General features: G+C 38.3%; 2 protein-coding genes across 2 annotated transcripts; both read right to left on the reverse strand.

The window, feature by feature from the left end:
• Positions 1–1192: 1192 nt before the first annotated feature.
• LOC116204877 (plasmodesmata-located protein 5-like) lies at positions 1193–3793 on the reverse strand. The gene is made up of 2 exons (XM_031537265.1): positions 3366–3793; positions 1193–1544 (listed from the first exon to the last, which is right to left on the reverse strand). The coding sequence occupies exons 1-2, from the start codon at positions 3791–3793 to the stop codon at positions 1193–1195; spliced, it is 780 nt and encodes a 259-aa protein (XP_031393125.1).
• A 14728-nt stretch (positions 3794–18521) lies between these two features.
• On the reverse strand, positions 18522–23377 carry LOC116205353 (cysteine-rich repeat secretory protein 55-like). Its single transcript, XM_031537974.1, has 2 exons — positions 23052–23377; positions 18522–18870 (listed from the first exon to the last, which is right to left on the reverse strand). Exons 1-2 carry the CDS (start codon positions 23375–23377, stop codon positions 18522–18524), a joined length of 675 nt encoding a protein of 224 aa, XP_031393834.1.
• Positions 23378–25055: the final 1678 nt, after the last annotated feature.

Consider the following 25055-nt stretch of genomic DNA (forward strand, 5'->3'; position numbering starts at 1 on the left):
GTTCCTCGGAGCTGTATGGTATCAATCATTCGGCTATCAGCAGGCAAACAGACGAATGCATCACATCTGAGTTTGTTTCTCCCTATGTAAATTTTCTTGATAGGCAACTAAGAATGTGTTGCATTGATCAATAACATCTGATGTGGAAAATAATAAAAAAACCACCCATCTGAACTGTTAACCCGAACCATATTTAAGTGAAAATGCATGCACATGGTTTTACAAAATCCAGTTTGCCGAAGCTCGACAAAGGATAAGAAAACTACTTAGTTAAGGTTCTGCCAAGGTTTCTCTGAAGGTGAGAAACGGCGTAGATGAGACAGTTTCGGTGTGCTCGAGGAACTACGTATCTCAGAATCCAAATGCAAGGATCCCCAGAACACGAGGAACTAGGTTGTCTTGATTTCTTTATTTTGGATAAGTGGTAAATTTGATCAATAACAAAGAAGTATACAACCACTCACCCATATAAAAACATCAAGCTGACAATCGCACACAAATACAGACTCTTCCGTTCTTAGGGTGTCTCGATTTAGGGTCTACAATTTCGAATAATTGAGCATTGTACCCTGTAATCTCCTAATTTCACATAGTTTTATGACTCTGATGTTTTTTATTGGTCTCTATAATAAATGTTTTTCCTATCAATGGATCCCAAAGACAACAAGGAAAGAGTGGGGGCAACCTTCTAAAGCGCTCAAGTCCATTCTACTGCTCACTAACAATTTAAAATTTCTCTTCTTCAGCTCGGGTATATGGTGTTTTCTAAGTTATGCTGTAGTATTATTGGCCAAAAAAATAAAACACTTAACATTCTTGAATTTGGAATTGATGGGCATGAGTGTGTTATATCTCGCAACCTCGAAAATGGCAGTTGTGCCCATCTTTGTTAGTCCGAAATATAAGTAAAATTTTCATGGAAGACAGGACGTGGAGTTTTCACATTGTTATTAATTGGCATTTGCCAGTTTTCATCTCTTTCATTGGATCCATGCGCATTGAAACCTTATCAGGCCGAGGCAATAATCAGTAGACAAATCATACTGAAAGCAACATATTTAAGATATCCGGATAGAATCTGCTCTGCCGAACAAAACTTCTTACCCTCGTTTGAAACATCACGTTACATTATTCCATGAATAAATTTACATAACTCGATCGCGTATCCCTTGTGAATGAAGTTGGAATTCTATTACATAAATGGATAGTTCTCATACCGAATTCTACAGTCGAGGCGCTCAACCTGAGCTCCGATGGGCTTCCAAGGGCAGAGGTCAAATACATCACCAAAAGCCTCAAATACACACCCCGTGCACTGATTTTTTGAAAGCTTGCCATTGCACACTCCGTGTGCATAGACCATATCCTTACCATCTGGAGAGTGTCCATAATAGTCGAAACCATGCTCGGCTGTCTCCTCGGCTACAAGCCTCATCATATAGTTTAAAGCGTATGTAAAATATGAATTGTCTTCAGAATACATCTGGCTGCTGCAGACGTACGAAACTACTGTTTTGTCTTCCGTATCAGCATAACAGCTCAAACTGTTACAGATACAGAATAGCCCAATCATGATAGCCATTGTTCTCAGGGAAGCAGCCATGCGAAGCTTTCTAATTTTGTCCTGTGTCCTCTATTAGCATGTGGTAATCTATTTATATGGGGTGAGAGGGGCGGGGGAGGACGCTGCATAGGCTTTATCTAATTTAATTAACATTTTTTCTCTGTTTATATGACTAAGTTCCTCGGACCTGTATGGTAATTCAGCTATCAGCACGCAAACAGACAAAAGCATCACATTGAACTTCAATAAACTTTAGTTGGTCATTCTCAATCGATCGTTTCGCTCTATGTAAATTTTCTTGATGGGCTACTAAGAAGAGTTGTTGCATCCATCAATAATATCAGATGTGGAAAATTAATCAAGAAATGACCCAGCTGATATATTAACCCGAACTATATATTAAGTGATTATGCATGCTCATGGTTTTATGAAATCCAGTTAGGCCAAGCTTGAGGAAGGATAACAAGGTTCTGCATTGAAAGTGAGAAACTGAGAAGATGAGACAGTGTTGGTGTTCTCGAGGAAACCGAGGGAAGCATTCCAAAAGGAGCGGTATCCACATACATCACGAAGAAGAAACAGCTGGAGCATTTTTTTGGAGTGATGTGTAATTGACAGAATGGGCGGAACAACCTAACATGACAGAGCATAAAAAAGAATAAAGAGACGAGGATATTCTACAAACTCCAGGACATAAATTCGAGTCATTCAGTATATCGAAAGCTATAAGTGCTTTCATAGCGGCAGTCGAATCATACGAAGAGCTGCGTATTCAAGAGTTGTCTGACACCTAACCTTGAACTCAGTACATGCACTTGACGAAGTTGTGGTTGAGATAAGACTCGTTCTCGGTCAAGGCCACATAATGACTCCGTGAAACTGGACATGAAGCCATGCATGCAGGTTGGGTTATAGATGGAAGTGGAACGAATATTCCATGTGCATAGGCACACACTTGCTGTTATATTGCATTAACCATTAGCCAGATTCAATGTGCATATATCTGTTTAGAAAGACATATGCGTTTCTGCATAAAAATAAACCCAGCAAAAGAGGCATTTCAAGTGATAGCGATGAACTCCACCGAATTCTGATCAGTGAGCATTTCTGCTGTTAAAATGTCTTGGGTCCTTATTGCTCTATCGTCGCCTTCCCAGAAGAACATTGAAACTGATTTCAAAGTGCTGATAGCATTAAAGCCAAAAGTATCCCATGACCCTCTTCGAGTGTTCGTCCTGTGGAACAATTCGGTCCACTTCTGCTGGTGGCAGGGCGACATCTTAAGGAAGTGTCCGTGAAATGAGCTATATGTTAGAAAGCTTGTTGATATATATATATATATATATGTATGTATGTATGTATTTAAAGTTGACGTCGCATAAATCCTTTTACCTAATTTTGCTGAGTTTTGTTCTAAGTTTACTATTTTTAGTAAGATATATTAGTCTGAAATGTAAAAGAAAATTTCATGGAAGACGGGAAGTGGAGCTTGGCATTAATTATTCTGAGAGATTATGTCTGTTTCATCTCTTTCACTGGATCCATGTGAAATGAAACCTTATCAGGTGCAGGCAATAAACAGTGGACAAATCAAAATTATATGAACTGAAAGCAACATTTAACAGATCCAAGAAAGAAGCTGCCCTGCCGAGATAAACATCTTGCCCTTGTCTGGAACATTACACAGGAGGCACCGATACAGTCCAGCACGGTACATTATTCCATGAATTGATATAAATCGACCGCGCATCCCCAGTGCGTGAAGTTGGAATTCTATTCTGCAAATGGATAGTTCTCATACCGAATTCTACAATCCTGGAGTTTCATCTGAACCCCAATAGGCGTAAAAATACAGATCTGAAATACTTGATGGAAAGCCTCAAGTAAACAAGTAGTGCACTGATCGTTAGAAAGCCTTCCATTGCACACTCCATGCGCATAGACGACTTCCTGGGTATAAGGAGAGGTTGTATAATAGTCGAAACCGTGCTCGGGCGTCTCCGTGGGTAGATTCTTCCAAATATAGCTTACAGACTTTCCAAAAAGTTTGGGATCTTGAGGACGTCCCTGAGTGTTGCAGATGAATGAAAGTACTGTTACGTCTGGCACAGACTGACCAGCCCAACAGCTCAAACTGTTGGAGATACAGAACAGCCCAATCAACACAATTGTTGTTCTCAGGGAAGCAGCCATGTGAAGTCTTCTCCGTCCAATGTCCTCTATTAGCATGTCTGGTAATCTCTCTATATAGAGGGAATGCTGCATAGGATTTATCTAATTTAACTGAGTTTTTTTTTCTCGGTTTTATAGCTAAGTTTCTGAGAACCCTATGGTATCAATCGTTTGGCTAATAAAAGCAGCATGCAAAGAGACAAATACATCGAAATGTAAATTTTCTCGGTGATCGACTAAGAGGAGTTGTTGCATCTATTAATTAATATGGACGTGGGGAATCAACCGAGAACCACGTGAACTATTGATCTGAACTGTGGCTTTTGAAATCGAGAGACCCCAGAGACAAGGCAGCCTACGTGTGCCTGAGGATTATTTATCTCATAATTGAAGCTCAAGCTTACCAAGAAAGTGGTGTTCCATGTACATCACGGAGAAGAAATTACTTGAGTTGCGTTTAAGAGACATTCGAGTCGATGATGCGGGCACATGAGCATCGACCTGAGTCTTGACATGCAACAGAGGATGGTCAGACCCTATTCGCTGAGAAGCATCAAACGGACACTTATTGATTGATACTTTTGTAGGTTCTCCGTCGCATGCTCCATGTCCAAAAATGATGTTCGTGATGTATTGAAAGGTTATGTAATAGCTGTAACCGCGACAGGGTGCATTCGAGATTAGACGCTTGATCATGTTTGTCTCGATCGGCTGCTGCAGTAATTTTTTGCACCTATCAGTATTGATGTTGAACATTAATCAAGAGCTACTGAACTATTAAACTGAAACGAAATCGAGAGATCACTGAGACATTGGTGTGCCCAAGAAGGCGGGATAGAAACCTTATCAGGTGTTGCAGTAATCAGTAAACGAACCAAAATTATATGAATTGGAAGCAACCTTAAGTAGATCCGGGATACAAGCAGCTCTTCCAAGCTAAACTTCTTTCACTTTATTTGAGACTTTAGAGGGAAGGCACTGATACAGTCCAACGTGGACACTAGTTATTTCATGTATTGATAGACAATGACCGCATATATCATTTGCGCAAGAAGTCGAAGTTCTATTCTGTAAACGGATAGATCTCATACCTAAACCTACAGTCTTGGAGCTTAACCTGAAACCCAATAGGAGCCAACACGGGACAGTCCAATACTCTACTGAAAGCGTAAAATGGGCAGTCCCTGCACTGGTTTTCTGAAAGTCGTTGGTCGCATGCTCCGTGCCCATAAACGATGTTTGGGGCAGACAGAGATGCGAAGTAATAATCGAAACCGTTGATAGGCGTATCAAGGATTATATGCTGGATGACATAGGTTATAGAGTTGGCATAGGGCAAATTTTCTCCAGGATATTCCTCGCCTCCACAGAGCAATGATACTAATGTTAAGTCCGGCGTTACTGTTACAGATACTAAATTGCTCAACTGCGATAGCCACGGTTCTCAGTGAAGCAGCCATCGGAAGTCTTCTCGTTCAATCCCCTGTCCTCTGTTAGCATGTCTTAATAATATATTTATATGAAGGGGAAATCACATAGGTGTCATCTAATTTTATTGAGATTTACTCTCGGTTTTATATTTTTATTTAATTCATTGAAACTTTTCGGTATCATTTATTTCGGCTCGGAAAAAGCAGCAGGCAAGATGACAAGTTGTAATCCCATTTTTATGGCGGGTATAAAGGGGGAGAGAGGATCATTCTATAGAATTGGAGGTCATTGAGATTTTTTTGTAAGTGGTAGCCGAGGTAAGCAATTTATCCTAAATTAGTGCTTTGAAATGCATATATACGATGTCCACCAAAAAAAAAGAGAAAACTATCATAATGGTCATTGAAAAATTTTAAAACTAACAAATTACTACTTCAAAGATTTCTTTAAACAAAATGATCATTAAAATACCAGTATCCATAACATTTTGGTACCACTGTTAAAATTCCGTAAGTGCCATTAAGGAAAAATGACATGGACGCTTATGTGGCATTTAGTAGACAAATGGCCCCGGTTAATGTTGCACTTCATCATGTACGACGTCGTTTTTGTATTCCCGTTTAAAAAAAAAAGATTTGGCCCAAACGACACCGTCCTAGGTCCTGTCCCCTCCCCCAACCGAACGACGTCGTCCTTCCCATCCCCTATCTCCGTCGGACGACGTCGTCACCATCATCACCTCCCTCCCCCATCTGCAGTCAAAATTAGGGCAAGTTGTTGAAATTAGGGATTTCCCGCCCCTTCCCGCCCTCTGTTCTTCACGATTGCAAGGAGTGCGAACGATGGGAATGCGAACTCATCTTGAAGGTGATACCTTGTCGACTTTCTTTTGCACCCTCAACTCCTCTGCTCATTCCTTCTTCTCATCATCCCCTCCCTCCCCCATCGAAATGTCACTGCAATCAAATTTACGGCAAGCTATCAAAATTAGGGCACAACGCAATAGGGACCATAACTTCGAGCAGACCGACAGTAAAAGCAAGAGACAACAATGCAATAGGGGACCGCAACTTCGAGCAACACCAACCGGTCAAACCTACCATTTATCACCAAATCAAGTGAATCTTGACTAACCTTGAAGTAGACAAACCAGAACGTCGTTTGCTCTTGTCAATTTAAGTACAAGTGAGTAAATCTCCATGCCCTCCAACCTGCAATCATGAAGAACCTGCAATCTTCGTGCCCTACAACCTGCAACCGTGAAGAACAGGGCAAGGAAAATCCCCAATTTTGATAGCTTGCCCTAATTTTGATTTCAGATGGGGGGAGGGAGGGGATGATGGTGACGACGTCGTTCGATAGAGTGAGGGGATAGGAAGGACGATGTCGTTCAGTTGGGGGAGGGGATAGGACCGAGGACGGCATCGTTTGAGCCATATCTTCTTTTTTTTTTTTTAAACGAGAGGACAAAAACGACGTCGTACGTGATGAAGTGTAACGTTAATCGGGGCCGTTTGTCTACTAGATGCCACATAAGTGTCCATGTTATTTTTCCGTAACGGTACTTACGGAATTTTGATGGTGGTACCAAAATATTATGGATACTGGTTTTTCAATGATCATTTTATTTCAAAAAATCTTTCAAGTAGTAATTTGTTAATTTTAAAATTTTTCAATGACTATTTTGATAGTTTTCTCAGAAGAAAATGCATATATATAGTGGTTAGACCTTCACTATCATGGCCTGGTCAGTGTTTCGAGTCACACCTATTTTGGATAACCAAAACCGCCGCGGTTTTAGGGAAGTAGCCATGTGAAGTCGTCTCGTCCATCCCGTCTTTTGTTAGCATGTTTTTGGACATAATTTATTTATACAAAGCTCTCACATAAGTATTATCTAATGATCTTACTAAGATTTCTTCCCGGTTTTTATAATTTTCAATCAAGTTCCTCAATGGTGTCAATCATCCGGCCAAGGAAGAACGGCAGTCAAAGAGACAAATGCATCCTATCCGAGCTTTAATAAACTTATTTGGGAAGTTGCTGTCTCTTTACAGGTAAATTCTCCCGATGGGATGCTACAGTAATTTGTTGCATTCTATCAGTATTGATGTTGAGAATAATCAAGAGCCACCGAACTGAAATCGAGAGATCGCTGAGACTTTGGTTGTGCCCAAGGAGTCATACTGTAACATCCCAAACTTTCTTATATCATGTCTTTCCATATATGCATTTTCACATAAATGTATGTTGCAGTGCGTAGCAATTTCATTTCACATTTCAATGAAGGATTTATATTATAAATTCTTAATTTGTTATTATAAGATAAGTATGAATTTCAATTTACGTGTGTCAAACCTTCTTCATGCTTAGTAGCCTAATCTGCATTTCAATTTTCACCGCTTTTGCTACTTTCTTTTTTAAACCGCCATCTTCAATCTTCTTCGGCCTCACCAGAGTTTGAGAGAGAGTTTTAGGGGCCTAGAGGAAAAATGGAAGGAAAATTAGAAATTAATCGTTTATAGATATTTGATGGCTGGGAAGGGCACTGGGACGATCTGAGTTCTGGAGATCTCGACAACCATCCAAGAGTAAACAAGAGTTTCGTGACAAAGTGTGAAGCCGTGAGATATATCAGGCATCGGAATCTTGACTATCTTTTCCACTTCCTTGATTGTGGGTTTTTCCAAGACAATGAATTTAAGACTCTTGTGTACGAATTCATATGAAGAACAGAAGCATTAACGAGTGTTTACACCCACTTCTTACCCCTAATATGGTTTCAAGAAGCTTATCTTCCTTCGGAGATTGAACCTTGCCATTGACGTGTCTTCAAAACTCAAGCATCTTCGTCGCCATTGAATGCTATATATGGTCGTTCACTGTGATCTCAAGCCCATGGAAAGTTCGGATGACAATAATGAGCACAGGGGCGGCTTCAGTTTAGCAATACACACATCACGGACACAGCGAATACATCAAAATTCCACCTGTTTTTTTTTTTTTTGCTAGATGATCAAAATTGCACTTGAGTGCAAGGAACACCTGGGGCATGAATGGACTTATCCTGTGCTGTGGGCGATCACAAGATACGAAGCTGATTCCAACTTTGAACTTTGTAGAACAGATGAAATCCGTAAGATTTCTTGTCCAGTTCTAACAAAAAATAAATAAAAATATTTCCTTCAAAATAATCAGATGGGCCTTTATAGGCAATATGCGACTATATTTTTTTGCAATTATTTAGGAATTAATACACTGATTGTATGAAAAAGATGTGTTCACAAACTCAGATTGTAAACAACTGTTCAATTGGAAAATTTTATTAAAGTTATTTACTCATGGGACGGCTAGTTTGGAACTTCACATATTGATCTTGATGACGATAGAATCTATGTATCTACAACTGGCAAGCTGAACAGGTAACAATCCTGCGAAAGTCTTCCATTACATGCACAAGAGAGAGTCATGATCTAATCCGGTAACAAGAATCAAAGCCACATCTTTTCATCTGTCTGTATTGTTCGCTTGATAATAAAGGTCAACGATTAAATAGAAATTATAAGAATGGTAGAGCCTAACGTTGGTTTTCAGCTTGATTAGCCAGATTTCATTTTCAGTGAAGTTTGTGTTCGTTTGGTAGGATTTTCAATTACTGTCTTGGTCGGAAACTTGGTTATTGATTCTGGTTCTCCTATCTTTCAGATGCATTCTCATTCTTCTGGTGATTGTAAACGTGAATTTGAATACTCGGCTTGAACTCTAACCGAGCCTATATATTAAGCACAGTATTTTGAAGTTTGCTTGGTCTGCTTGTACACATTGGTGAAAGAGTCCTGCATCCAATAGACAGGCTGGGTGAGTTTCATTGGCCAATCATATAGGTGGGAGGAGGATAGGACACAACCTCTCCATGTGACTTGTTGATCTTTTGCACTGATATGAACCAAAAGCCCGCGGTTTGCCGCATGACGCATACAGCGGTTAAGGAAGTCTACAGATTCATATTTGTACTTGGTTTTTTGCTGATTTGATGAATCGATTAATAAAGACCAATTGTGCACGTAGCTGTTTGCTTCTTGGTTTGTTACATGCAATGCCCTTGAAAACCATATGTCCATAAACTGAGATTGTCGGGTTGAAATATTTCATTACGCAAGAGACAGCCAATATAGCCATGGTGGTAGATAAGAAACAAAGCAATAATGTAAGGGGATTATGGACAAAGAGTTGCTCTACAGAGCAGAAGCCTTTTTTATCAAGCGATCATTCTAAATTCGAATTGAAAACCATGTATTATCGAAAATTGTATTTGTGAATTTGATTGTATCTATAGATTTTATCGGAAAAATTCTGGGGGGCAAGATTGAGAGAGGGGCCTCTCCTCCGGCCACTGCCCCGCACAAGCGGGGTCATCGGAGGCCTCAATAGTCTCTGGCGACCTCACTTTTGGGGTGGGTGCCGGAGGGGAGCCCGATCTTCGCCTCAACATAGTTAATTTTCTTGAAGTTATAATGAACTGCGAAGTGATGAATGATCTAGCTATGATCCAGCTATGATCCAGCTATGATCTAGCTAGTCAGTCAACAAACTGAGAGTTCATATTAGAGGTTGTTCCAAGACAAGTTCAGCCGTCTAACAACCGAAGCTTCCATAAGATCAGATATTCTAGAAGGCAAGACATCTGCATGTATATTGTTTATTGTACTTGTATCAAAAGACAATAACTAAACCATAACTAATGTTGATTGAAACCTTATTCCATTTCAATGAGCTCTGCAATAGTGTAATGGACTTCGCGGTATCCTATGTTGGAAAAGTTGGCATGTATTTTCAGTTTTCATATATATATATATATATATATATTTCCAATTTGTTGCACTTATAAACCAGTAAATATTGTAACTACAAATTTTCACGAGGTTTAGAATATTTAAAAGCGAAGACTATGCACTATCTGGATTTCAGCTTGGTCTACTTGTATGCATTCATAGACAGGGTGATGAGTTCGAAAGCCATGTAGCTCCATCTACAAGATTACCCATCCAGGAATCGGGTTCCATCTATATGTATTAATTTAATGATCATCTGCCCAAACAATTTTATCTGTGTTGTTTGTTTTACATTAAAAGGACAATCAATGAACCATAAATTATGATTAAGCAAAGTTTGTTGCTTTTCCAATTTGGATATGAGCGTTCTGTTTGTATTATGAGCTTTTTGATCCATTTTCTAATTTGGTTGGGAAGTTCATTCGCAGTTTGGGTTTTCATATTATATTTTGTCAATTTTATCGCACTTTTCGGGCAAAATTGTAACACGGGATCAACTTTAGAACTTTTGAAGGTGGAGAGTCTATATATCAGGTGAAATGCCAGATTGATCTGCTTGTATGGATTTCTGATAAAGCACTGCATCTAGTAGACAAGGCAAGTTCATAGGCCAATAGGTGTGTTCGTAGGCCATGAAGTTTGTCATATACTGCGATAGAGGAAGTTTACACATTCAAATATGTATACTTTGTTTTGCTGGTTGATGAATTGGTTAATGAACATGACTGATTCTGCAGCTGCAACTTTGAGCTTTGTCACGTGCGGTGCCCTTGAAACACATTTGCCCGTAAATTGAGACGTAATCAAGTAATCAAGAAGCATCATGTTGAGTAATTTATTTTGCAAGACGGCCAATCTATTATTATTAGCTGGAGTAATATACACACGGATAGGAATGGAACCAATACGGGGAGATCATGTACCAAGAGCTACTCCACTGAGCAGAACCCTTCCGTGATAATTTGGTAACTTTATTGCGCGAATGTGCTGATATACATTCAAGCACATAAAGGACGACTTAAAAGAAAACCGATGATGATACCATTTGTATTTCAAGTATCTATAAACGGATAAATTTCATACCTTAGTCTACAGTCCACAAGCTGAACTTGATATCCAATAGGTACTCGGACACAATCACTGAATAAGTCTAGCATAGCTTGATATAAGCAGTCGTGACAGTCCTTATGCGAAAGTCCTCCATTGCAGGCACCATGCCCGTGGATAGATTCCTTGGGTCCCGGAGAAGTCACATAATAGTTGTAACCGTGATCCGGTGTATCATAGACTAAGCGCTGGAGCACATCACTGATATGCGCAACGTATGGACTGTTCTCATGAAACGTTTCGCCATTACAGATTTTGTACCGTGTCCTCAAATCCAGATAACCGTAGCATATCATACTGTTATAAATACAGAATAACAAAACTACGAGGGGTGCAGCTTTCATGAAAGTAGCCATGCCGAACATGTTCAATCTATTGTTAGTTACCTCTGATTGCTGACCTTTGCAATATATACACGAAAGGGGATAATGTCATCACATAGGGTCTAACTTATTTAAATGATATTTTGATCACATTCTTTCATTATTTTTTTAAGCTGTCAGAATTTTATGCTTAGCTTTTCTGTCAACAGTCCGGCATTGAAATATGATAATGAAAGAGCAAAGTCGGGAAGGGAAATCTTCAATGAGCTAAATAATCTCCAGCTTTAATTAGTAGAGCAATAAGGTATATACTTGGACATGTTGTGAATGCCATATGGAGATCTGCTTGTATCGACTTGCTTGATTACCATGTATCCCTGCTTCATCATTAACTCGGTTTGTCGAACTTGTCCGATTTCGACTCGCAATTGCATCATGGATTGCCAAGCAATCCGACTAGTATTCAGGCAATTTAGCCACGGTGGCATCCATCTAGAAGCTATTTAATAAATTATTTTTCATGGGGAATAATTAATATATTCATTAATTGCAGCTTAGCCAAGAGGATAAATACAAAAAAGGATAACGTTTGTTCCTATTTAGCTTTGAGATACATGTCCAACAGTATCTGCTTGATAATTACAGCGAACTATTGATATACTAAGTAGTCATAATATTGCATCACGGGTGAAAGTTCTTTTGTAGTTTGTAACGCCCCGGTTTCTGAGCCCTGGGGAACCCAAAACCGGCATATATTAATAGATCTTACCCCATGCAAAAGCATCAGATACTGTTTCAACCTTAAATAGATAAGAAGAACAAATCAAATAATTAATGCATAAACCGGGTAAATCATTATCATCTTTGTTACTGAAATAACATTAAATGGACCACTGCATTCTGTTCTTTCAAGCGAACTTGGTTGACCTTTCAAGAAAACTATTAATCATATATTATAGGGGTATTTACCTAAAATGTCTCATGGTTTGTCCGTTTTGTCAAATCTATCATATGTTTTTTTTATCAAATCTATTCCATGGTTTACTTTTTGCATCAAATCTATCACAGCATTATTTTTTCCGTCGACATCTAACGGCCGTGCTGACGTGGCGCCTACGTGGCAAGTGTGGCTCACTATCTCTCCACGTGCCACGTCAGCACGGCCGTTTGATGTTAACGGAATAGATTTGATGCAAAAAGTAAACCATGAGATAGATTTGATAAAAAAAATATATGATAGATTTGACAAAACGGATAAACCATGGGCCATTTTAGGTAAAAACCCCTATATTATATCTATCAGGGAGAATTACAAAAAAGGTCCTATAAATTTTCCCTTTTTTAACATTGAGTTTTATAAGTTTCATTTTAGTTTTTCAAGTCCTAAACATTAACTTCGATAAACATTTATGGTTCAAATCGTGATTGCCCGTTAATTTTTCTTCCATGTACTAAACTATCAAATAGGAACACCAGACCTGTCTTCCATGTCTAGCCAGTCTTTTGGAAAATGGTCAAACTTTGTTTTATATTAGTAAAAAGAAAATCTGAATCTTATTGAGAACAGTGTATTGATGTCATTAAAGTCTTTTCGTTAATAAATTAACTTAATGGGGATTGACTTCATGGTTGAATAGAACTTCATCGCAGAGGTGGTCTAGGTGGATGTTTTTAAGGTTCGAGTATTGTTGCTTTTAAATATCAAGGTGGACACAGAAGAAAATAGACCATGTGAAGGATAATTTTATAGGTAAATTACACAGATAATCACCAACTTTTAACTTTATCTCAAATATATCACTGATTTCTTTTTTTTTTTTGTAAACTAAATCACAAACTTCCATTTTTGTTTCACATATATCACGTGCTTTTTTTGTCCAATTTTCAGTTGATTTAATGATGCGGTGTGCCACATCAGCTAGAATACTGAAAATTTAATAAAAAAACCTCAACCCAAACCCTCAGCATTGCCTAGGGTGTATCAATCACCGGAAGCGATGGCCTCGCTGATGGTCAGCACCCCACAGTTGAGGTCAACAGTCGGCAACCTCAACCAAATGGGTAGTGGCTGCCAGCAAATCCCTTCCACCCTCCACCCCACGAAGATTGAGCTCGTTGGTCACCTCAGGAGGTGCTAACGACCTCAATCGATGGTGAGGAATGGGCATGTGATGGAGGGAGGGGGTGCCCGAGAAATTAATTACTTGTTTGGTTTCAAAGTAGAATTTTAAAATCATACTTTAACTTAATTTTACTCACAACAAAACAAAATAACTTATACAAAGTTAAAGGGTACGCCCCATTTATACCACTCTTTTTCCACAACAAAACAAAATAATTCATACAAAGTCAAATGGTAGGCCCATTTATACCACTTTTTTTTCAAAATCAAAATCTGATTTTAAAATCATACTTTGAAACCAAAGCAGCATAAGATCCCCAACAAATTTTAGAGACCTTGATTTCTCCGAAGCGAGGGCTCTGCCTGCAATCACCTCCATCCAATTGAGGTCGCCAGTCACCTCAAGAGGTGCCGGCAACCTCAGCCGCAGGGTGATGGCCGCTGGTGACAATTGGCCCTTCCTTGATAAAGTCGAGGGTTTGGGTTGAGTTTAAAAAAAATTGATTTTTTATTTTATTTTATGAAATTTAAATTTATCTATGTATAATATTACTTCAAAGATGACAAACTACTTGTTAGTCTAACATTCAGTTTCCAAAAATATTCTTTATCGGATTCAACCAAAAAAATGAAAACCATTACATTTAATGCTAATTTTGTAAATTTTTTCGGTGGGTACCTTAGTATCTAAAAGCCCACTAAGCAGCAATTAATATAGTTTAAGTCAAATCATAGGGTAAAACTTGTCAAATGTGGATTTTCTCTATTCACAAGACTTAAACTCGAGATCTTGCTTTAGGAGAACAAACGTCGAACTACTTGAATCATCCAATGTTGGTCTAATTTTGTAAATTTAATTTTCTCTAGCTCTCTCAACCCACTTTTTTTCGCTTAAAAATTCTCCAATTCTTCCTTTATCTCCTTCCTCAACACCTTATGAATGTGCAACTTTCGTTTTAATTTTATTTTAATTATGTTTATCTAATTCATTTCAAAATCAAACTTCTTGAATTTTCACAAATGGAAGTATTAGTTTTATATCAGCAAATTTATATACATATCAAATAAAAAAATACTGGTTCGTAAATTTCTCTCAGTGCGGGACTACTTCTAGTATTATTTATACTAAAGAAGACATTTAAGATGTAACTTTCACTTGTCATAATTGCCATGGAAAAACAAAATTGCATAACAAGAACCACTAGTAAAAAAAGAAGAAGAAGATGGAATCGTAGTGTTAAACGTCCTAAAACAAAATTAGGTGGCTATGGCGCATGGCGAGGATGTTAGCAGGAATGGAGGAGAAGGTTATCGGGAAGCCTTGCTTTATCTCGGTTGAGATGTGAGAAAAGAGGCCACTAGGATTCTCCCTGGCCTAAGAGCCAATGACATGGAGATATCGACTTTTCGAACAAGCTATGTCCGAAGATCCTCGTCTCTGAGGCGGAGCTTGGGTCCTTTCTAGGGGAATGGAAGGACTCCCTAATCATCAAAGTATTGGCGAAGCGTGGGGGATATGCTGCGCTGAAGAGACGGCTCCAGCAATTATGGGCTTCATAAAGGGTGATTTCTCATTGACCGACTTATCTTATGACTATTTCATTGCTAAATTCACAGCGAAAGAGGGTCGAGATTTTGCTTTATTTGGTGGACCATGGCTAGTCCAGGGACATTGTCTTACGGTTCGTGAGTGGGTGCCGGGATTTTCATCCAAAAGAAGCAAAAATTGATTAAGTGGCCACTTGGGTTAGGGTGAGAAATCTCCCGTGATGGAATATCAGAATGAGATCCTCCTCAGGCGTTTGGGTCTTGGTTTGCGGAAAACCCTGAAAATTGATCGCAATAAACTGTTGACTCGGCTGGAGGGAACTTTGCTAGAATATGCGTTGGGATTGATCTTGATGATTCCCTGAGACCTTCGGTGGAATTGTTTGAGCGGGTGTATCCAGTCGAATATAAAGGTCTTAATTTAATTTGTTTCCATTCAGGCAAGGTTGGCCACAGGAGAGAGTCGTGTACGGAAGGAAGGAGGAGGATGCCATGACAATGGGCAGGTACCAAAGGAAGACGCTCGCAGAAGCATGGAAAACGGAGGTGGAAGTTCCAAGGGCCACGACAGGTTCCGCTGAGCCGGAGGTTGTCAAAGAAGCGACATCTCCGGCTATGCCAACAGCCTTAATTAGAAGAAACTCCTACGTCCATCGGGGCCATGGATGATCGTTGAGGAAAGGTGAAGCGGATCTAGGGATTTCCCTAAAAACAAGGGAAACAAATGGCAATAAATCAGAGTCGGTCCCAAATTATTTCGGATCAGGATATAATATTTTAGGAAGGGATGATATTTCTTTTTGAGGAGCCCTTGGTGGAGAATTTGGATGTTTCTGAAGTCTGAAGATATGGCGCGAGGGTCGGGTAATAATGAATAAGGGAAAGCAAGTTGCGAATTTTTTGCGAACTGTACATCAGAAAGGATTGGGTGATCTTTCGTTTCAATTTAATGTTGGTGCAGATGCAAGTGGCAACGCTTTGGGACAGTCCAACTTGAGAACGAGAGCACTTGCAATGGTGTGTCCCTCAATGCAGAGGTCATTTGCCAATTCGGAGGGCCCCACATGATGCCACCTCACCCAAATTCAAGGAAAAATTGTCCTTCCCTTCCGCAATAGAGAGACCCATCTTGGGATCCATTTGTAATCCTACATGTTTTTTTAAATAAATTCATTTTCATATTCTTTATTTCTAATTATGTAATTTAAATATGGATTAAATTTTTTTATTTTCCAAAAATTAATTACGAATTTAAAAATATAATTTTCTAAAAATAAATCATTATTAGGGTTTAATGAAATTTTGAAATAAATTACTACTATATTGGGTTGAATGAAAATGCTATATATATTGGTTCACCACAACATTGCATAATCTTAGACATTACATTACAAAATACATTGCATGGCATATAGTATTGCAGAATTGAAATATTACAAGAAAATAACCGATAATTTAGTGGGGATTATGGAATTCCTAGATATGCTCCACTAAGTCCACCTGCAATTGTCGATGCTACTGTCTATCACAAAGATTGGTGCTGTTCTGGATATACGTCAAAGATGGAGCAAAATTTTCCTCACCCAACTGCGGCATCTGCAAGCCTTGGGGCGTGTCGTCATATTCCGAGATCTGATCAAATTGTCCAGCGTACGTGTGACGCTCATCCTCCACAATCATATCATGAGTACGATGGGGTGCATGGATCATATACAGATTCTGTGCATCTGTCTTGCAGCTAGCTATTATTCTAAAATCCATGAGCCGGAGAAGAATACTTGCCGGCATTACTTCTCATGGGATATTATATTACCTTCCACAAACTTTTCTGTCGAGGGTCCAGGATAGAAGTATGATGATGTTCATTGATCATAAATATACCAATTAAAGAGACTAATGGGTTTAAGAGTGAAGTTGTGAAGGCAAATCTTTAATAACAAAATAATGCTGGTCCTGTGAATGAAAAAAAATTATATTGGAAGTTCTTTACCCTTTAGTGGAGTGACCTGACTCAAGCTGGATTAGTCACGACTTATTGTGCTTCCGAGTGCCATGGTACACGCCGAAAAATAATCTCTAGTTTGCTTTAGCAGTAAGGTACACAGTCGATGTTGGGTTGGGAAGGCTATGGAGATCCATAAAAAATTGCTAGAATGTACCTTATATTCTTCATTATTTGTAACTTCATCAAGATCACACGATCCAGTTAAAGCAAGTGCCAAAATACAGGAATGGATACATTGGAACTTTAGGGCCACTATAGGTAGGTTCAACACAAGGTACATGTCTCACAGAGAGAATATCGCGTTCAGTAAAGTCATCCCTCTTACTCGTTGGTCAAGTTTCAATTTCAATCTCTCAACTGATAAATCTCATACCCTAATCTACAATCTTAGAATTAAAAGGACAGTCAGAGAATAGCTATTGTGGCAGTCCACCTCCGAAAGTTTTTTCGTCACATGGCCCTGGACAATTTCAATGAATGATGGAGACTGCACGTGATAATCGAAACCATTCGGTGCATGCGTATAAACAATTAGATGGTTGATCACACAGCCCCTTATCGTTAAAATCCCACTGTTCTTTAGTATATTCTGTGTCATTGTAGATTTTCGATGGTGCTGTTAAATTCGGTGCACCCGCAGAACATCTCGTACTGTTATAGAAACAGAGCAGCTCGATTACAATTGCTGCAGCTGTTGCAAGAGGATCTACGGTAAGCCTAGTTCTCCCTTTTTTGTTGCTCCGTTACCTTCGAATTCTTGTTATCGGCCGCTTTATGCTTCAGAATTATCAAGTTATAGTACAGTTCATTGTTAATCTTAAATTTTTGCCTCAACTAGACAACTAATAAAACGCCAGAAGCGGTTGGATTGCTAATCTTTTTTATTTTACTGATTGAAAAATCAGTTAATGTGCAAGATCATCCTCGATGCATGAAACATTAATAAGTATTGCCACAAGCAACAAACGTGCATTTCCAATCCACTAATTACACAAAAAGGAATTGTTCACGAAATCATTTATCTAAACAAAGGCAACCGTCGAATGGGAAAATTTTATTATAGTTCATTACTCGAGGGACAGCCCGGTATATTATAAGTCATGTATAGCATTGCATTCGGGAGAGAGGTTGAGTACATAATTTATAGGAATCAAACAAAAAAACGCAGAGTTGCTGTACTGATGAGCAAAACCAGTTCATTCCTGATGTGGAATTTTATTGAGAATCATGCATATACATTTATTTAAACATGGGACAGCGGACGCGACAGGAAGGACATGATCTCCTATAGAGAGCCAACCAATCAACGGTGCTACATGATAGATTAATTCTTCATGTACAGAGGCCGTACATGTCTCACATATAGGGAGAACATCACTACGTGATGTGATTCTCTTATTAGTTGGTTGAGTTTTTGTCAATCCTCAAACTGGTAAAACTCGTACCTTAGTCTACAATCCTGGAAATGAACTTGAGCTCCTGCAGGACTTTTAGGACTACAACGAAGTGTTATCTCGTCACAAGCGACAACTAGACACCATATGCAGTCGTCCTTCGAAAGATTTCCATTGCATGCTGCATGCTCATATGCAATAGGCTTCGATGATGGAGAAGACGAGTCGTAATAATTATAGCCGTGATCCGGGGCATTATTTACTACTTGAACAAGGACATTGTCCACCTTCTTACGATTGTTCTTACCATGAAGTTCTTGGCCATTGCAGGTTCCCGACAGCAATGTTAAATCCGGTGCACCTGTAGAATATCTAGCAGCACTAAAGGTACAGATTAACCCCGATTACGATTGCTTCAGCTCTTACAAGAGAATACATGGTACGCCTTCTTCTTGCTGTGTTCGATCTTTAATCTCTTCATGTTTGAGGTCCAAATCAAAGTTTTGAGTATGGAAAGAAATATATACGATCTGATTTTCATTGGGATTTGCTTCCACTTTTGTCTTGTTTGGTTCAAGATTTCAAAGCATTACCTTTGGCTTTTCTGTTCTATCGTTCGGCAGGAAAAAACATATATATTTATATTGACTAGAATTATATAAGAAACTGGGGGAAAAAAAAAAAGAGCCCACGCTGCCGCGGGAGTAATGTTATATAAGTTTCAAAATTGTCGCAATTTTGTTAAATTTTTTGTATCTTCTTATTTAAATATATGATATTCACTAATTTTCAGTATCTCTTAATAAATTTGAGAACTAAATCATAATATTTGAGAAAAAAACCATGTTAAATTAATTAAATCTTTTGTTAGAAATATGTTTAAGTTAAAAGTTAAATAATGACACAGCAATATCAAAATACAAACTTAAGGAAAACATAAACATATGGATCATTTATATATGTTCTTATCGTGTTTGTATAAAACTATGGATTTGTTTGACAAAATATTATAGTCTTCTGTCATCTCTAATTTTGCATTTACTTAAGTAACTTTAGTTTAATTTATTGAAGTCAAATTATTTTCATTTTAGCAAGCTGTTTTTTTAATTTAGCAAATTCACATTTTCATATTACATTCTCTTGATGGTTATTAGAGCAAGAATCATGGAAAGAATAATTTGATAATGAAAAAAGATAATTAAGTAAGCATCTAAAGATTATTTGGTTGAAAAGTCAAAAAGGTTAATTCCTTTTTTTTCGGTTAAAAAAAGTTTAATTCCTTGAAATTGCATCTAATGCTTAAGTACCAAGTTAAGGAGACTGCCAATCTCCAAAAATTTCCTTTTGAAAAAGTTCCTTTTTTTCCTTTTAGCGTGAAATGAAAAGAGAGAAAAGAGTTTTAAAACATCTTTTTAAGTTAATTAACTTAACTTAAAATAACTCAAAACTCTCTATTAGCTAAATGTATACGTAAATTAAGTTAATTAATTCAGAACTGTCCTTTATTATGCGATGCGTAGATCTAAAGCCTATTTTTAGATTTTATTTATTAATATTAATAATTTATTCTCAAAAATTACATTAGCTTATATTCATAAAATATGTGTACACATTTAAGGAAATGGTCATGTTTTCAAAATATCTTGGAGTAATTTATGAGAATATAAACGTGTTTTGGTCATTGAAGACTTATCGAGCCAACACTTGAGGTTGAGGACCAAAAAATTCTGCCCCCATGCACTTAAGTCTAAACATCCATATTGTGTCTAATGGGGAATCTATAGCGCAATCAATCAAAATGGTTGCACTATACAATCAAGTAAATTATCAAAATTTAAGTAAAAAGTATATATTTTACTAAAAAGTTAAGTAAAACTCTTTAAAATTTATGTAAATGACTTTGAAATTTGCATAACTTACCCTGAAATTAGCGTAATTTACTTGGATAACTTACCCTGAGATGGAGCTAACAGCGCCATTTTTTTTAACTATTGGTCGTACAAAGCAGTGTTGTTTTGGATCTTTGGAAAATTATTTTTTAAAGGTTTACACTTTAAACTTTTCTTTTTGGTGAATTACACTTTAACATTGGGATCGGATAGTCTCGGAGCCTCTTGACCAAGCCAACGCCCCTCCAGTGAGGTCGTTTGGAGACACAAGGAGCCTTCAGCGATCACACCTCAAGGAGTAATAGCCTAACGGGGAGCCCCCAGCCGGCAGACCCCTCCCTCTCTCTTTATTGAAACAAAGAGAGGCAAAGGGGGACATGTTTCTCTATTTCCTTAGGCGTGGTCATCCAAGTCCGACAACTTAGCCTGATAGGTTAATGGTCCATCGGGCCCCCAGTCAATCCCCTCATTTTGATTTTGCAAGCTCCAATGCCGACCACCACCACCTCCAGCGGGTTCGCCAGCAGATCCAGTGGTTGCCAGCGACCTCGCCTGGACCGGTAGTGGCCGGCATGGGGCCCCTACCACCCCATTGTCGTCTCCCTCGCCTGAGTGCTACGGACATCATTGCTCTCGCATTGTAATTTCGATGGTTATCATTGTTTCGGCTTCTACTGTTTATGTCAGGCTTTGATTATTGGTCAGCCAGCTGTTGGAGATGTATATAAATGGTAGAATGGCTTCTCTATTTGTAATTATATATCATAAATGGCCGAACAATTCCGTAAGCCTTGTTCCTGTTACGGCAGAGGCATCTATATAGAAGCCAATAAATATAAGATTTTAAAGGAAAAATCCGAACATTTTAATTTTGAAAAATAAAATAATCTGATTACATTTGTTTCCCTATCAAGAAAAAATATCAATTTTATAATTAAGCGAGACTAGAACGATTAAAACCACTTTTATACAATTGAAATTACGAAATATTCCTGATGAAGGTTATTCTTCCACCTCCCCTAATTAAATCACTCAGTTGCATATGATGAAAAGAAAGAGAGAGAGGAATGAAATTGACATTAGTTCACTGAATTAACGCCATTTCTATTTTAGCAATCTTAAGTTTATAATATTTATTTATTTTTTAGTCCATCCCTCAATCTTTAGTAGTCTTAATTATATTTTTAGTCCACCCCTCGATCATTAGTAGGCGAAGCATCAATAAATGTATTTTTCTTTCCCAGTAGAAGGTGGCGTTGAATTTTATTCAATAATGTGGTCCAACTTATATATTAATTAGCTATATATTACTTTGTTGTTGGCCCGATTAAGTGATCTACTACAATATTGAATAATGGGCCTTAATGACATCTCGGTAGAGCATGAGATTTAATGTATAGATACCAAAAGGTAATTTCTGATTCTATGATGGGCGAAATTAGAAATTATAATAACCTCAAGTGCTTAGTTTTAATTGAAGGGTTATGGTCCTCAAGTCATACGTTAAATAGATTGCTCTTCTGAGACCCTATTACTCAGACAAAGAAACAGTCATAATGTATAGACCTGGAAGACCACAAAACCCGCGCTCTCACTTCCACAATTAATTCAGGTAAGCATCTGATTATTCAATCGATTCGATGAATTCAGCATGCGAAATTTCTGGATTTCAGGATGTTAGAGTTATGGAGCCTGAAGTACTGTGATTCCAGATCGAGTGCGGCCCATGTTTTGTTCGGCCCATTGGTGATGTAATTAGGGTTTGTTCCATTTATAAATAGCAACTTATATCTCTTGTAATCTTAACTCAAAATAGTAGAATATTTGGCTTGGCGGCGCCCCCAGACGTAGTCAGAATTTTCTGACGAATTGGGTAATCAATTTCGTGTGTCCTTTCTGCTTTTCGTTCATATTATCTTCCACTATCGTATATCAAGCGCAACACAGGATCGTAAGATTTCTAGCAGATGGGGCAAAAGCCCAAAAAGAAAATTAAACAAGGCAAAAGCCAAGCATGCGGACCACTCTATAATATCACCCAAAAGAAGCGGGGCAAGACATGATTTACTTTAATGATCATCGATCAAGTTTTCCGCATTTCAGTTTGGTTAACCTAATTCCAATCCATTGAACTCTGTCTTAGTTTAATGTACACCTGAATACATTCAGGTGTGCAGCGTATGCTTGTATGCGTTCAATATAACTTCTGGATCCAATAGATAGGGTGAGTTAGTAGGCCATGTAAATGGGAGGAGGACACCGGTCGCCCTCCCCTTGATCTATTGATCTTTTGCGCCAATATATCTACCCAGCCCGTGGCACTTTTTAACCTATTATACAGCTGCAAGTTTGGATGTTGTCATGTGCAATGCCCATGGAAAAATCTTTTTTCCTGAACTCAGATGTGAAAAACAAACATCAGATTGACATTCTCTGTTCCGCGAGGGACAACCAGTATATTGTGAGCGATATATAGTAGTACATAGTCAGATAGGAACCAAACAATTAAACAGAGGAGATTTTGGTCTAAAGAGTTGCTCTGCTGAGCAGAACTTTTTCCATAATCCGAATTTCTATTTGGACATGCATAAAGGACTTCACGAAGAGAATCGGGTGACGATAGATTCGTCATTTCATGCTTCTTTAAACTGATAAGTTTCATACCTTATTCTACAGTCCACAAGCTGAACTTGAAGGCCTATAGTTAGCTGGGGACAGCCGGCTTTGTTTCTTTCTGACGCAGCTTTATCTAAGCAGTACTCACAATCTTCATGTGAAAGTCGTCCATTGCATTTACCGTGCCCGTAGACGGTATCCGCCTCGCCCGCAAATGGAAAAAGATAGTAATAGTCAAACCCTTTATTTGATGTATCAGAGATTAAACCTTCAAGGACGTAACCGGCATACACACCGCCCATACTGTTCTCAGGGAACGTTTGGCCATTACAGATTTTGTACACTAAGCTTGAATCCTCGGCACAACACTTCATGTTGTCATAATTGACAAAAAAGAACAAAACTACAAAGGATGCAACTTTCATGAAAGAAGCCTTGCCAAGTTGCATGTTTAATCCCTTGTTTGATGTGTCAACCGCGGAATCCTTTTGTCCCCGTAGATTTGATTATATAGACGAAGGCAAGAATGATGTCACATAGGTTTCATCTCATCTTATATTTTATCAAAATTTTTTATTTAATTTACGCTGTTGGAATCTTATGCTGAGCTTTTTCTTCAAGTGTCCGGCATAGAAGTACAACTATCAAAGATTGATCATTTAGTTTAGCCGTAGGAATAAATGGCGCGACTTTTGTGAATTTTATGGGGAGCTTTTTCTTCAAGTGTCCGGCATAGAAGTACAGTAGTCTGATCATTTTAGTTTTGGCATAAGAACAAAAGGCATGAGTGGTGCGGATATCTTTGCTCTTACATTGGGCTATCGATTTGCTTATTGTTATGTCGGCTTCAATAGTACGTATGTCAGATTTTTTTTTCCGACAAGCAGCAGTTGGATCGGGGAAGAAATGTTATGAGGGCTAGGAAATCGAGGGCATTGCCATTGAGCTGGTTCGACTCGCACCTGAAATTGCATCATGGACCGTCAAGCAACTCCGTAAGCATCGGTTTCTGTTAGGCGGCCGGCAAGGCACCCATCTAATAAAAGCTTATAAATGAATGATATTTTTAAGGCAGATGATAGACGGATTCTTCCTTAGCAAAAGGTTAAATCTCCTCTCCCAACATGTCCAAACGATCAGAGTTGTCATCTTTTCTTATTCGAACTGTCCAACTGAATAGTTGCACTCTTCGCTGTTTAGGCCAGTCTTAGATTACCCACCCAAATATTGATTAACGGATTAACATGTGATATTTTGCACTCTTCGCTCTATATTTTGTTTCCCTAGTAGTTGTTCAGCATCGGTAACCGACCTCCCCGGTTTTTCAGCCCACATTCGACGTAATTAATTCCTTCTTTCTTCTTTTCCAATAATTTAGCAATAAGATAGGAAACGTGAATGATCAACTAAACGATTTTTAAGGTCTGAAAACATTCTTTGGCGCTTGCTTTTTTGAATATAATCTTAAAAAAAAGACGAATTCAAGTTTCTCGCATTGAACTGGTCACATGCCATCGCAATGTGATGCATCCTATGGCAACGACTTTCTTCTTTTTCAATTTGATATTTCTCACTGCCCCTTTTGTGAATTCGATGGCAGTTAGATTATGCACGATATGTTTCTCAAAGTTTAGAATGCTCTCAATTTATCAAGTTTTTCTGACCCTTTCATTTGTCGAAGCCGGTTAATAACTGAACTCGGGCTTAATAACTTGTTTATAAGCTGAATAATTCATGAAACAATTGTTAAGAACGTGATTAATAAAACCGGTTAATTAATCCATGTAATGAAGCCTCCATTCGATCGTATCTTGGGTCTCTTGAATCGAACTTATGTGTTCACATGCATTCATATCATATATCCGATTTCCCGAAAGTTTTAGCTTCTTTCTCTCGCTGTTTTCGAAACTGCCCAGAACTTTCACAATGTTCACTTTCTGTATCTCTATCCCCAAGCACAATAATGCTTTACAAAATGACTCCTAAACTTTCTGGACCATTTCAGCTCAGTCCGGGTTTTGTTTCAATTTTTTCAACTCTGTCCCATAACAG

The sequence above is a fragment of the Punica granatum genome, chromosome 1 (assembly GCF_007655135.1).
Source record: "Punica granatum isolate Tunisia-2019 chromosome 1, ASM765513v2, whole genome shotgun sequence".
Classification (NCBI taxonomy): Eukaryota; Viridiplantae; Streptophyta; class Magnoliopsida; order Myrtales; family Lythraceae; genus Punica; species Punica granatum.